Raw genomic sequence first — 15,942 nt, forward strand, 5'->3', positions numbered from 1 at the left:
AGTTTTAAATGTGCACTTATGATCAAAACTGGTGGAGAGTATAAACGTTTTAAGGGCGGCAAACTACTCTGCTCTCTTTTCCTATAATAGCATGGATTATCTGTTCCTGTTACAATATAATGAACTTTCACATGCAATAACATTCAGACTGGGCAGTGGGTCAGAAAGAATATTTAGCTACAACTTGTTATGCTAAAAAAAACCCCTAATGTAACATTTCGTTTTCCAGGCTATTTGACAGGATACCCTGTCATTCTTAGGCTATTTCCCCTTCCATTCCTCTAACTCCATTAATTTTATAGCTTGGATAATGGTAAAATCAGATGTGTTTGCAATTATAATACAGAATTCATTCTTTGGTGTTTTAAATCTACACATTTTCTCAAAGGAGGATTAAAGATTGAGGCAGTAGTCTTGAAAGAGCTAAAATGAGCCAAGATTCCTCTAGTTAGGGCTAACTCAGATGCCTTTTACAGCTTGCAAAGACAAAGTCAGCATATTGCCTTGGGAATTCCTGCCAGAAACGGCAGAAATTGTGGGGTGGGAGGAGGATGCCCTAATACACCCAATTCAATTTCCCCCTTAATTTCCATCTTAGGCAGCTTCAATCCTCTAAGCCTGGTATGAATTTTAAATTATTCATTAATTATTGGCTAACTTGACACATAAAAGTGGTTCCCCAGAAGATTAGTGTCTGATCTTTATTTCAAGTTGGAAATTATACAGTGATTTCAAAGTCACCAAGCTTTTCTGTCAGTGTATATACATTATTCAAGATATAAAATGCTATTCTAATTCAATATTAGCCTACTTAACTGAGAGCCAGATTGGATGTGATGAGGGCAGCCATGTTTGTTTATTCACATGCCTACTTCATTCGTATATGGAGTGATTAATTTTTACATCATGGGTGAACAGAACAAATTCCACACATACTCCTTATCTCCCCAGTTTGTTATTTCAGGCATTTCCCTCAGAGCTGGGTTGCTGGAAAAATGCCTGGGGGTGATGGAGTGTAGGGAAGTAAAATGGAAAGCTCCCCACCATCCACAAAATCCTTTTCAAGTAAAAATGTGATCTTCTGTTCTCTCTCCTCTCACTCTATACGTGAACAAGACAACCATGGGAACAAAAAACACCCTCCTCACATACAATTTGGCCCTTAGAAAGTGTATTTTTATATTGGCAAACAGCTGGTTCAGAACCTATCATCCATTCTAGCTAACAGGGAATATTTCAGGGTAGACAAAAGAACAGCTATTTATGAAAAAAAAGAAATAGTACTGTTGGAACCCAGCCGGCTTGGTTTTCAAATATACTGGAAACCTGCCTCATATTAAAAGACCAGAACAACACAAACTGACTTCACTGTTGTCCAGCAAAGGCCAGGTTTGCCTCCTTCTGATGGGAGAGAAATAACACTTTTTCCAGTGGAATCACAGAACTGGGGGGCTGTGGTAGTAATAAAACAAGGATTATACCTCAGTCTGTTTGGACTTAAACAAATACCAGTCTCACTTTATTATTTCATTCTTGGCCTCAAAACCATCCCACTGCATCCCTATTCTTCTTCAAAGCTCCACCCACCTTCATGTACAAGCATGTAGATGGACTAGGGAATCATTTTCTGAGCTTGTTGCCACACAGCCACAACAAGTAATCTTGCACTTGCTATGTAAAAAAAGGGGAGGGGAGTATTCTCTATTCTTAAACTGCATAGCTGACCATAATGTAAACACTTGAAAAACAGAAACTTACGTTTAGAACACTTCCTCTTTTTTTGAATAATTTGTATTATAATTTTCAAATATATATTTCCACATCCATATCTCTCATTAATGCAATACAGTGGTACCTTGGGTTAAGAACTTAATTCATTCTGGAGGTCCGTTCTTAACCTGAAACTGTTCTTAACCTGAGATACCACTTCAGCTAATCAGGCCTCCCGCTGCCACCGCACCACCACCGCATGATTTCTGTTCTCATCCTGAAGCAAAGTTCTTAACCTGGGTTAGCGGAGTCTGTAACCTGAAGCGTCTGTAACCTGAGTTACCACTGTACATTCAACCACTTCCCTCCTTCCCCTTCCCTCTTTCAATTTTCCCATAATTCCTGCGTATTCTTATATGTCCATTTAATTCAATTTCTCCTTTTATTCTACCTCATTAATATATATTATACCATTGACTTTACCTTAGTCCTGCCAACGTAAATTTAGAACGCTTCCTGGTTGGGATACTCCATCTGGTACAAAATGCTGTGGCTAGACAGCTGATGGGGACTATCCTCAGCACATAAGCTTGCATTGGCTGCTTATAAGTTACCTTAGCAACTTGAGTCCATGATATTTTTAGGACTGCCGGATCCCTTATATCCCTCCCCAATCAATGAGATATTTGCGGGAGTCTCTGTTGGTGGTCCCCCATGGATCAATGCACAATGCATAGCTAATGGGAGCTGGGCATTCATTGTTGTAGACCCAAGTCTGTGCAACTTCTTCTCGAGAGTAAACAGGTGCCCTCCTTGCTGAACTTCAGATGCATGTCTAAAGCAGTATCCACACTTTCCTTTTGCCCCACTCTTTCCAGGTACAAGTCTGTGCTTTAAAGCTCCATGTCTGTAGGTGCTTTTCTTCCTCTTCTTTCTTTTGCTCTGGAGTTCTCCCTAAGAAAACCTGCTCTTTAGCACTCAATTGCACAAACATCAATTCAGGTTTTCTATGGATTACTGTTTGCTCAGATTCAGCTTTAAAGAGCAGATTTTTCACACGGAAAGCTCTGGAGAGAGAGAAAAGAGGGGGAGGCACTTAGAAATATAGAGCTTTAAAGCACAGATCATGCATGGAATGCATGAAAGTGTATGGATAAGCCCTAAGACTTGTTCCAGCAGACATTTTAAAGTAGTGCTACATTTTATAATAGTTTTTATTCTGTCATTTTTGTTGCTGTTTTGATGTACAATGCTTAGAAATGTGAATGATATATAAATGTCTTAAACGAACACTGGCTGAATAATAATGTTAGTATAATAATAAAATGGACAAATTTTAGTTAACTTCCATGTAGGCAAACAAAATTATTTTCTTACAAGCTGATCCATTTTTGTTAGTGGAGCAGAGACCACCATGCTATAGCAATGGATAACAATGTACACAGTCCAAGCAGTTAAGCACTTTTAAGTTGAATTGATTTTAAAATGGGAGAATTATTCAACCCCATGTTTGTTTACTCAGAAGTGAGTCCCATTATGTTCAATGAGGCTTACATATGATTGCTGCCTGAACATATGCTTAAACCCTCCCAGTGTTTTTAGTAGGTCCGAAGTGATAAGATTTTCAGCCTCTCATTGTATTTAGGTTATTTTGCTATTGGAGCAGAAATGGAAAGTCCTGGAAAATAATGGAACTTTATCATTTCTAATGATGTGACTTATCAGCTTTGTGAGTTTGTTGATATTTTAGGAGAATATGATTCTACCCTGATTTTCTGGATACCTTGGTTTTTATGTGTTCATCTGTGCCAGATGTTATTGGACTACAGCTCCCTCTATCCCTGTTGCATAATTGGCAGGGGCTAAAGGGAATTTGGGTGTCCAACAACTGGAGGACCATAAGTTCCTCACTCCCGAATTTATGTGCTTGCTTTTCTGTTATCTATAAATATGCAAAACAATAAACATAAAGAATCCTAAGGCTGCTATTTGAGAGGTCAGTGTTGCCCTATCCCATGTAGCAGTGGGTTTTGCCTTTGGAGTAGCCAGTTCCTACTAAAGTAGATCTCAAGGCCACTGCTGCAGTCCACCAAACCACGTTTGTTTCCTTCATTGGAGTGAGGCTGCCTTAAGCAGAGTAGCCCACAATTTGCTCCTCTTCCTCCTTCCATCCTATGATGGTTGGTCAGTTCAAATAAACGTGGGCCCTTCCCCTTGTCACTGAAGGATTGTTGTTTTCTAGGATTCCTCTGAAAGCTTCCATGTATCTAATAATTGCACAGAAGGGAGAATTTCACGTGTGGCTTTTCCCATCATCACATTGCAAAGCTGAGGAAAATGGCACCTGACTTCTATGTAGTTTTTAAATTAGTCTCTCAGGGTTTGGGCCTGGTAATCCTTGGAAATCCTACCTGTATGCTAAAGAAGCAATATGTGTTCCATTCTGAGAGAGGAGGGTATTATCTATAAATTTGTAACTAGCAGGATCAAGTATTTCCAATATCTTCAAAACAATAGGAATACTTCAGCAGATGCAATTCTCCTGATGCCATGAGGGGAAGGTGACAGCATGCCCAACCTATATTGTGACAGGTGCACTGGCTGCCAAATACAGTGGCACCTCGGGTTACAAACACCTCGGGTTACAAACACTTCGGGTTACAGACTCCGCTAACCCAGAAGTAGTACCTTGGGTTAAGAACTTTACCTCAGGAGGAGAACAGAAATTGTGCAGCGGCAGCGGGAGCCCCCATTAGCTAAAGTGGTACCTCAGGTTAAGTACAGTTTCAGATGTAAGAATGGACCTCTGGAACGAATTAAGTTTGTAACCAGAGGTACCACTATAGTTTCTAAGCACAATTCATTGTGCTGGCTGTAATATTCCTTGTGGCCTGGGACATGTAAGTAAATCCAACTCCTCCTCTTATATGAGCTTCCCTGCATGTTAAGATGTGCTCGTTTAGAAGAATTGAGAGAGCGAGAGGAGCCTTCTCCGTGATAGCCCCAAGGCTTAGAAATGCCTTTTCAGAAGTTCTTCATTGTTTGTTTCTATAGGCCTCTGGAAATTAAATCAATGCTTTAATTGACACTGGCTGTCTTATTAATAACTTTTAGGAGTTGGTTTTAGTGTTGCTTGACTCTTTCTGCAAACCATTTGCTTTAATGATTGTATGTAGCACATATGTGAAGGTATGTGAATTAATTTTGGGGAGAAACCTTCAGGCTTCAATGTCTTCCTCAAAAACGTCTTCCGCTCCCCAGTTCTAATTTAATAGCTAATATTAAAGGAACTACTGTGCTGGCTGGTGAGTTTTCGCCACCACCACCAGCAGCAGATTTTGAAGTACAGTAGAGATGTTGCCTAGTGTTGAGAGCAGGCTTGGGCCACTGTTGCAATCTCCATCATAATTGTGTGATGATCTCCCTAGTGACATTTTGAATGGGATTTCTACTGGCACACAGCATGACTGGCTGAACAGCCAAAGTCACACATTGAAGAGCTCTCTCTCGCTCTCTCTCTCTCTCTCTCTCTCTCTCACACACACACACACACACAGAGAGAGAGAGAGAGAGAGAGAGAGAGCGCGAACACTGGTGTTATTTTACTGGATGTTCTCCAATATATTCCTCAGCATATATCTAAGTGACCTTAAATCTGTGTGGATGTGACGACTTCACATTTCAATTCATTTTGTATAGGTACGTAGATCCATTTCGTGTGCCGTCATTTTACAGCACAAGTTAATTTGGGGCTGTTTTTGAGAACAGGAGAAAAATAGTTTGTACAACATAGATGCAAATGATTACCAGTTTGAAAATGTGCATATTTCCCCCCTTTTATGGTTTCTATCTTCCTCATATACAATGAAGAGCTTGTTTTCATATAGCACACTATATAAAGGCAAGGGAAACAAACAAACTATATTTATTTTTGTTTTTATTTTCTTTAGAATATTTCAATATTGAAGCCCAAATTGTTATTTTCAGGGGACTGGGAGGGTAAAGAGCAATCATGTAGACAAAACAAATATTTTCATTTGCTTACTTTTGTATGCAACAAATGGTTTTCTTTTTAAAAAAGAAAGACAAACAGCACCATTGATGAGAGAGCATGATCCCTGAATTCTAAACCAAACACTGCCTCTTAAAAACAAAAAGAAAAAGTTAAAACTTTCCCCCCACTCAGTCACATTTAGTCAGGTAATAAAGCAAGCATAACAAGTAAACTATAGCAATGCCATTGAAATCAACTGCTCCCCCTTCTGAGAATTTGAAGAACTTGTCCTATAGGAATAGTTTTCTTTTTCTTTGGTAGAGGACTGAAAGGAGGTTTTATTTTTCTTTATGCAGATGAAAAATATCTATGCATGGTAGGGATTTCCTATCACACACACAATGTATGTTCTTCATGCAAGACAGATATGGGTTGATTTCACATTGCTGTTATCATGGGCAGGAGAAATACTACCCTAAAAAAGGCATTGAATGGCTAGTGTCAAAGAGATGTAAACATTCCAAATACTGACAAAATTAAAAAAATAATAATAACATATACAAAACCCGGTACCAAAAATGGCAATTGATTTAGGTTTTTGTAAAGCAGGAAAGAATAAATTTTACAGCAGTACAAGAGAATTATGGCAACAAAGTAAAGCACTTTTCTTGTAACATTCATGAACAGTACAAATACAACAAAGTATTCTACAAGCTAAGTTATCTTTTAACTATCAAATATAGTACAAAGCGAAATATGTGCTATAAAAGAAGCAGCTCCTTTAAATTAGACAAAAAATACTATTTTGTTGGTTTTACAATGACGAAGCATGATGACTGAAGACGACAGGATTTCCCCCTTAGATTCAGAAACATTTAGCTACACAGGTCCATGATAATCCACTGGAAAAAGTGTTGCTGGCCTTTCCCCCAGTGTTGTAGAGAACTGAAGCTGCCACCCAGAGTCATTCAGTGTCTAACATGGCCTGACATACGTGAGCTAAGATGATCCCATTAGGTGCCATTTTTTTTAGCTGTTTTGAGTGTTGATCCTGGGCCTTCATCATACTATGCAAAACCAGAGACTATAACAACTTCTCTGAAATTGTGCGCGTGTTTATAAGGGCTGCAGCATAAGGTAATTTCACTTTAGAAACTGCATTATAAAGCACCATATGCACCAGTTTAGAAGAAACTGAGCAAGAAATTCCATGGTTCTGAAATAGAATTCAGTAACTCACCCTGACAACACATACCACTTTTAGAGGGAGATTTATAATACAGAGGAATACATCTTTGCTTTATGGCTCAACCTTCCCCCCAGATTAATTTCATGCACTACACCATAGCAGGTAAATGGAATGCAAAATTGGGGATTGCCTCCTTCACCAAATCTTTACATTATGTCCATAACAGGACAAGGGTATTTCAGTTTAGAAAACTCTTTGTAGGAACACAAAATGCACACAGCAAATGCCCCACCATTACGTACAGATTTCTGGGATATGTGTAAAATATATGAGAGTACATAGAGGAACACAAGGAGGAAGATTCTCTCCTTCAAAAAGTGCTGAAATGAAGGTGAAAAAAACTTTGTGGGTATTTACCAAAAAAACTTCATTCCCCATAATGGTTAATACATGATATTTTTGCACTAAGCTCATTTTTGCAGTCATGGAAAACAGCAATCTCAGTTTATTCTTGGTTAGGGCTCCTCTTCCTGGCTTCTTCAAGTGAAAGTCAGAAGCTCAACATTTTATGTGGCAAGTGCCTTTTCACCCCCTGTAAAGTATGAGTGACATAAATGTGTACCTGAATGGCCATAGACATGTGCTTCAGAACCCAAACTGGATTGGGTATGCAGGTGCACAGATATTTAAAGATGTGAACATGTTGCTCATATGTATTGTCCTGTAAACTAGTGCCACACTGGAATGGGATGGGAAATTTTGTGATCATTTCCTCCCACAAAATGCACCCTTTGCATAACTTGAGCTAGATAGGAGTAAAAGTATTGGATAACTCAGTCGGTAGAGCATGAGACTCCTAATCTCAGGCTCATAGACTTGAGCCCCACCTTAGGCAAAAAAAATCCTGCATTTTAGGGGGTTGGACTAGATGACTTGTGTGGTTCATTCCAACTCTACAATTCTGTGATTCTTTCAACTGCAATGATTAGAGGCCTGGATATGGGAGGACAATATCTTTGCCCCCAGTGGCATCACCCAGTAGCCAAATCTGATTGCCTACATGGCACCATGATATTCTAGTATTCACTGTAACATTTCTGACTAGCTGGCATCACCCAAGTCCTTTCAAGTACAAAAAAAAAAAAAAAAAAAGGATGAAAGCAGCAGCAGCAGATGGGGAAACAATAGCTTTGAACAGGAATTAAAATATATGCAGAAGACTGGACAATAAGGTTTTCCCCCACATATATTCTCCCCTCACCTCAAAACAGCAACTTTTTCCATAAAAACAACAAACTTAACATTCAGTGCAGCACTGGTATGAATTGCTAAATGACTTGTAGAGTTGATGGAGATGTTAATGAAGCCAACTAACCTCACGCAAACTACCTACTCAGCTGAGCAGTGTTACATCTGGGGAGAGGACTCAAGGAAGATCTCTAGTCCTCCTCTGCAATGAGAGAAAATCCATCTTGATTTCCTCCCTCTTCTAATTATGAAGATGGAGGTTCAGTCTTCCAGGAGTCTCTTCTCTGATGTTACACTGCATACTCAAGGAGGCTAGTGTGAGCACTGCCAGTTAATTGAGGGGAGCTAGGTAGCTGCATCAACATCTTGATCAGCTCTAAGTATCTAATTAATGAGCTGAACTCTTTTATTTACTTAACCTTGGGCAACTCTCACATACCATTCCTTCTCATGCCACCTCAACATTTCAGGGACAGCCTGTCATTCCCACCTCCCACCTCATTTGTTTTTGTTCATTGTTTTAAAATGAGGTGTGTGAATTGCTGCATGTATTCTTTTTAAATTTTGCTTTAAGAGCCCATAATTCTGAGGGGAAGGATCCATATACATAAAAGAAATGAATAAAGGTTAAATACTGGGACGATCTGAAATAAAATGTGGCAAAAGGTGCTCATGCAGGCATACCCAAACATAGCTTTTATGCACAGTTGTGAGTTTTTGAGGTCTCATCCCATCTCAGATCCAATGCATAAAACCTTTCAAACGTCATGCCACAAACAGCCTGATAGCGGGAGAGTCCAGTGCTATTGAAATTTTGGCAGAAATGAGAAGGAAGGCCAGAATAACAAAAAGTTAACAGAATATTTGTTTTCTTCTAGATAAAATATATATTATAAACCACTACTGCCACCATCAGGTGTTTCTAAATAGTAAGCCAAATGAGTTCTAGGTGGATCATCAGGGAATAGTGGCTTAATCTCCACTAGGGAGAAGTTTTGAAAAACATGTAATAATGTCTAGCACCATTTTGTCTCATGCCTTTTTTTTTAAAGAACACTTTCTCATATGCTAAGTAAACCAACTACAGCCACCCTACCTTCACACATGCATCCATGCAGTCCCAAAGAGAGGAGTAAATTTTCTGTCATTAGCCATATCTTTTGTGCCAAACTAGATTCAACAGCAGCAAATCTGTGTATATAGAGCCAGATTTACTGCAGTTGTGCAGAAAGCAGAGGTGTTTTATCTGCCAAAGGGGCACAGTAGGGAGGAATGCTAAAACTTCCTTTGTCTGCTCGTCTCCCAAGCACACATGCACTGAAGCACCTTTCTCCTAGCTAGGCATTTCTGGTTAAGTAAGCCTGGAAGCAGAGGCTATGGGAAGGTAAGAAGCAGAACCAGGGGAGGGTTGAGAGCTCCTTACACATGTGCCACTTTTCCTGCCCCCAAAGCAGACCTCTGTATAATTGAGGAGCATCTAGGTTTTAAATGAAGACATCTGCTGGAGTCTTGTCCATCCTGGTCCTTATTTCAACATTATAATTAACGTGCAACTCCTTTCAATATTAGGCTAGCCACAGCATAGATCAACAAAGGATGTAGTCAAAATTCCATGTAAGTCTAAGAGACCTGTGTAGGTTTACTTGGATGTAATCCTCAATAAATTAAGTTGGGTTTACTCTCATGTTAGAATGCATAGGATTGTAGCTTTAAGTGCTTAACTTTCACTGAATGGTGTCCAGATTTCCTGTGGTATATTTTCACAGTAAATTTTCCTTCTTTCTTTAGAGTTGACAATCCTTAGGACAGGTAGAAGACATTCTAGTTAAAAGCTGATGCCCATGGTTATTTTGTTAAAAGATAGACAGTAAGTAGACCTTTGCTCCACCGCTCCTAGGAATTTACTGGAACTGGGATTTCATCCACTGCATTTAACTAGGATATCACAATTCTAATGTTAAAATCTTCTAAATTTTAACTAAATATGCAAGCACATGCATGTTTAACAAAGGCCCCATTTAGCCATCTATTTTGAACATTACAAAAACATGCTTTTAAAATAGGCATTTTGGAGGCAAAATCTCTTCAAGGGTACCTGAAAGTGCTGAAAATCTGCATATTATTTATCTCTTACAAATGAGTGCTTTTGATTTACACTATTCTGTTACTTTGCCAGTTCCAGTAAGGCAATTATGATTATCTATTCCTTTCATATTGAAGAGTGTCAAGACAATCTGTTGGTCTTGCTAGGAAAACAAAACAGGAATCTAGTCAAACCATACAACCTCTGGTTTAAGGAATGTTAAGCCCTGCCTATTCCAGTTTATTTAATAAAAATAAAAATAGGGGAATGGCAGATATTCATGTTCAATGCGGTCCGATAAGAAAATAAATACAATTTCTAAACAGCTGAACCTCACTAACATGCAGATATGCCTGAAAAGTTTAATTTATTCTTTAGTAACAAAAGTTAAACTCATGCAAAACAGAAAAGTATGTCTTAATTTTATATTAGTTTTATTTCCCTTACTAAATTAATACTTTGGAATAAAACATAAATGTAGCACAATTTATTTCAAATTTTAAAATATTTGTTCTGGGCAGAATTTAGTGCAGCACCTTGCCATTATAAATCTGTCATGAGGAGTAGAAAGGAATTGTCAATTTTCTTGCATGGACAGCCAGGCATTAGGTCAGTAAGTTTATACTGTGTGGGTATGAATGACATATTTCTCCATGGTAAGAAAGAAAAACCATTTTCAAGATAACCAGTAATCTCCTCTTGCCAAACTCCACATTTGTATCCCTTTAAAATATTTTCCTTATTCATAAAGAGAAGTAAGCAATTTGCCTCAGCTCTTCTCCCCTAGTTTGGTGGCCAATATGTCTCAAATATAACTATCAACATAAACCACTACTAAATACAATACTGAGAGCTAAAAGATGCAGTATCCCTTTAAAATCTCTTCATTCCTCTAGCCATCCTACAAAATATTTGTGGTGTGAACTCTCTAACACACAAAAAAGTGATTACAAGTAAATTTAGTAAAATATTTAAAAATATATCAAGATGTAAACATATTTAAAAGGTCTGTAAATCACACATTATTATTTTTGCTTTTTTTTGGATCTACACAGAGAATCAAAGAAGACTTAGTTTTAGGCTATTGAAATGATATTGCTCAGAACATGCTTGATGCTTACATAATATGGTCCATATATGCATATAAGTTGAGTATCTCCCTTCAGGATAAATTGATAGATGAGGTTTGGGGAAGATAAATGGATTAATATATTATAATCATTGTAGTTATTCTTTCTCTGCCCTGCCCACCCCACCCTCCACTTCCAAACTTCTAAAATCATGCAAACTCCAATTTGTTACAGGTAACCCTCAACACTTGGCTTAAATAAATTTTCCTTCAGTACAGCAGCCTAAAGGGACCAAAATTACCAAAGTGTCTCATTCCCCCCCCCTTTTTTTTTTTGCTAAGTATTAAGTCAACCATGGTTGGCAACTGTGGCTTCAGGAATGTAATTGTTACAAAAACTGCCAAGTTGCAGTAGCTATAATGGCCTGCTAGTGATAGCAGAATATTATTCCTCCTGCTCGTTGTCTCTTCTTCGTCGATTAGTGTTCTCCTGTATTCTTGCACTGTTCCATGCACAGAAATTTGGAGAATTATGGATCTCGTAATTCTTTTACTGGAAGAATATGTTACATTTATACATGGGGAAAAATAATGTTCAGCACTTTGTGCACATAAATAGAAATGAAAATGCATAATTTTTTTTGCTTTACTTTATCAAAGTACTTTAACGAAAGTGTGGTATGTTTTAACTTTTTTTGTGCACGTTACTCCAAGGGGTCATTCTCACTAGGATGAGCCATGCAAGCAGGTATAACTCATTTCTCAACAAAGCTTCGCCAGAAACATTTTGTATCCAGATACAAAATGGCCCAAAATATTCCAGTTCCTCCTTTTCTTGCCTTTGCCTTCCCCACTGCTAACCAGGGATACTGCATCTCTACTTTGGATCCTACCGAACCACTAAACAGGCTACACACAATTTTGAAGGACCTATGCAGTCATCATGGCAGAAGGCTCCACAGCCTTTGCACACTATCATGGCTTTCAGCCTGCAAGAGCATTTCAGTTCCAGCTCATCTGCACTGCTGCTGTCAGCAAATTTCTGAACCGGAATCTGAGTGTTCTGAATAGATAGGCTCGGGGCTGTATTTGAACTACTTCCTAAAATTCCGATAGATTTTTCAATTGCAGATGCTGCCCTTTTGAAGCTTGTGCTACCAAAGTGTATCGTAGGGTAATTTCCGCAGAGCTGCTGCTGCTGCTGCTGCTGAGTCTGTATTTTCTGAGCAGTTAATTGGGCAAAAGGCTTCTGCGGCTCAGAAAGTAAATAGGAAGGGAAGTCGGCATTTTTCAACGCAAAGGCTTTCAACTGTTCTTTTACTTCGCTCTGATCATAAGATGCTTGTTTCATGCCCAGCTCACAGCTGCTGCTTAAACCTTCCTCAAAAGAAACGGGTTCAGATTTTATATTGCTACAGATGCTTGCCGGCTGAGGCCAACTAAGTCTTTTTGTGGTTTCCATGGTAACTGCCGGTTGTTTGTGATCAGATGGAGCTTCTGCACTGGGAAGAGGAGGGGGCGGTGGGGGTGGCGGAGGGGGAGGAGGTGGGGGCAGAGGGGGAGGAGGATGCGCTAATGTTTTACTCTGCAGAGTCTGTGAGGCACTAGAAATGTCATCACCTTCCTTAATTTGAACGTTGGGGGAAAAAACACTCGCCAGCCTCAGTTGGTGAGGTGCTGCAGACATGTTGACCTCTCCCAAAACCTTCTGCTCTAGGTGCCTGCTGAATGCAAAGGTGCTGCAGCCAGATGGGGCCTTCAGTGTCGCCTGCATCAAAGCGGTGGTAGGAACAGGGCCTCTTGCAGCCATTGGCATTTGGTAGAAATGCTGCCTGTGTGAGGTACCTGCTTCTGCATGGAAGCTGCCATTTTTGTCAATGTTAAATAAGTTCTGCTGGAAACTGCACGAGGGCAGAGGCCTCTTCTGCTGCTTGATCTCTGGGCTATGTGCAATTCTGCTTTGAATGGCATGCTTGCCGGACCACTCTTGTTTAAACAGCTGGCCGTGCCCAAGTTGGCCCATGCTGGAATTGATGATACAGGGACCCACTGCATCCATTGATGGCTTCCCAGGCTCACACTTAACCTCCCCCGCTGTTCTAGCCATCCTCTTTTTGGGGTGGTTCTCACGCTTCCTGATTTGCAGTGGGGCTATGGTGGCTGCTGTAAATCCTCTGCCATCTGTATTTGGAGAACTGGAAGTGTTTTCAATTGCATTCCTCTCAGATGTCACCGATTTGCATACTGAGGTAGCTTGCAAAGGCAAGGGAAGCCTGTTAATTTCTAGCTTGGCTCCTAACCTGGGCTGTGGCAACACTTTCTCCAGTGGCAGGTTGCCTTGCAATAACTGTGTCACCAGCGGATTGTTGGCTTCCACTGAAGACAAACGGCAGCTAGAGCTTCCAGCACTTGTAACTCTTTTTAGTGTTTCTGTTGTCAAGGACAAAGAGTTTTCCATGGAATCTGTAACAGATGTCTTGGAGTTTTGTGTTGGCTGTGCACTAGTGGCTATTTCTGCACCCTGGAGAGGCATTTCGGGCCTTGCAAAATCTTCCGTGTCCATCCGAAAACATTTGTCAGATTCATTCGCTTCCGACTTAACAGGCATGGTGATGCTTGTCACAATATTCCTCGAATGCATCTCATTTAGATGTGCAAAACCCAAAGGCTCCGTTTTGACATTTTTTAAACAGTTTTGCTCGGTATATTCTTTATGCTTATTTGGATTAAGATGACTGACCACAGACTGGTCAGTGCTCATTGCCTCATCATCATTCCAACAGATTCTCCTAGTAGGGTTATATGGGTTGGCACAGACATTGTCTGATTCACTTTTGAAAGCCAATGGGCCACGTAACTGTTCTGAAAAGCCTTGGCTGGGAGGAACGGCTTCAAGTCGTTTATCTTGAGGCATGAGAGGCACTTCTCGAAGACTGGTACATGGTGCTTGCAAACGTTTGCCCTCTTGCTTTCCTGTAACAGTATTAAAGCCAGTGCTGTGCTCCAGATTTTCATTAGTAAGCAGCTCTGGCCTGCTTATCACAGACACTTGAGGACATGCTATATTTTGTGAGGCAGTTTCTGTCCTAAGAGGCCTGCTCTGCATATCTGTGCTGTTTTCTGAGTTTTCAACAGAAATACCCAGTGACAAGTTTGAGTTCATTGTTGTTGTTGTGTGGTCAACAATGACTTTGCAAGGTATAGATCTATTCATGGGTGCCTGTGCATAACCCACTGAAGATTTACCAGATAGATCTAATCGGCTTCTCACTCCAGACTTTCTCTCCATAGCATCAGCACTCATTTTGGTGGAGTTCTCGTAAGAACTTACTGTCATCATATTACTGGCAAACACTGAAATGGAAGTCCTGCCAACAGAATCCACTACTGGAAGTGTCTCGCTGCAATGTAAAGCTGCCCTAACGGAACTACTATTTGACAAAGAAGTAGGGTCACCGCATCCAGTTATGGCTATCTTATCAGAGTATCTATTTGTAGATCCCACAGGAGGAATCAGAACAGAGCTGCCAACCAGGTGATTTGGCAAATTACTTGCAATGGAGGAAGCTGGCACACTGGTGTACTGGCTGGAAATGGCACTGTTTGCATTGTTGCTTGGCAACCGTTTCTCATCTATGGAATTGGACAAGATGGTGCTGTCTACTGTGGTTGGTGCAGTGGGGTTCTCAACACATTTTGGCATGATGGCAATGCATGGAGTGTCAGCTCCCTGGATGGATTTCAGCATGTTGACATTGCAAGGTTTTGCATCCGTGCTTTCAACAGACATGGAAACAGAGGACTTATCCAGAGAGCCTGCAAAGGGAAGTTCCTTAATTGCTCCCGACATAGTAGTGCTACACACAGACATGGGAACTGAATTTTTATTATATAGCACTGACACACTGTTACTTTCTGTAGAGGTAGATGAAAGCATTTTCTCACACAAATGAGAAACAGATATATTTTCATCAGAATTGTGAACAGAGATGTCAGTACTAGTTTCTGGTAAAGTAGGGGCGTTAAGCGACTGCTGCAGTACAGCAGTAGCTTCACGAAGGTGAACAGACTTGTTGCTAGGAGACCTGCAGTTGGGATTAACTATAATTACACCAGTAGAACCTTCAATCTTTGTTTCAGAAGAAGCAGAGATCTCCAGGGCCGATGGACCTTCCTTAGAGGCATGCTGAGACTTGGCTTCTTTGTTGTTCTGAAGCAAGTGGGCTCTCGCTTGGTGCTTTGCAAACAGTTTGGCCTTGGTCTGTTCCTTGATGTGGGCCAATGTCCTGGTCTTCCCCCCTTCACAGGGGCTCCCTAAACCTCCAGAGACAATGCTTGCTGCTGCTGCAACTGCTGCTGCAGCAGCTGCCTCCCTCTGAGCTCTAGCTTGTTGGGCTCTTGCTTTGATGTCTGCAAGGGTTCGAGCCCCTGTGTTCCTCCCACTGCTGGCTGATGTACTTGTAGAAGCCCTTGGTTCTGGTTTGGAAGCAGGCTGGCTCTTGATGATAAAAGGGGGGCCTATTTTGGAAAGCTGGATCTAAAAGGAAACAATAAAAAAAAAGAACTGTCATACATACGTACATACATTTATTAAATACTGTAGGAATGGAGGACAAATTAATTTTGTCTTTATTTTAAAGTGAAGCAGA

General features: G+C 40.3%; 1 protein-coding gene across 4 annotated transcripts in view; it reads right to left on the reverse strand.

Annotated features, from left to right (window-relative positions):
- Positions 1-5,630: 5,630 nt before the first annotated feature.
- The window catches only part of ASXL3 (ASXL transcriptional regulator 3), a 100,725-nt gene continuing 90,413 nt past the window's right edge, over positions 5,631-15,942 (reverse strand). For all 4 annotated transcript variants that reach the window (XM_028737062.2, XM_077933066.1, XM_077933067.1 and 1 more), the window contains one exon: positions 5,631-15,830. In XM_028737062.2, the coding sequence (XP_028592895.2) occupies positions 12,183-15,830 (3,648 nt within the window). In that variant the 3' untranslated portion in view covers positions 5,631-12,182. The remainder of the gene's footprint in view (positions 15,831-15,942) is intronic.

The sequence above is a fragment of the Podarcis muralis genome, chromosome 8, assembly GCF_964188315.1.
Source record: "Podarcis muralis chromosome 8, rPodMur119.hap1.1, whole genome shotgun sequence".
In the NCBI taxonomy this organism is placed as follows: Eukaryota; Metazoa; Chordata; class Lepidosauria; order Squamata; family Lacertidae; genus Podarcis; species Podarcis muralis.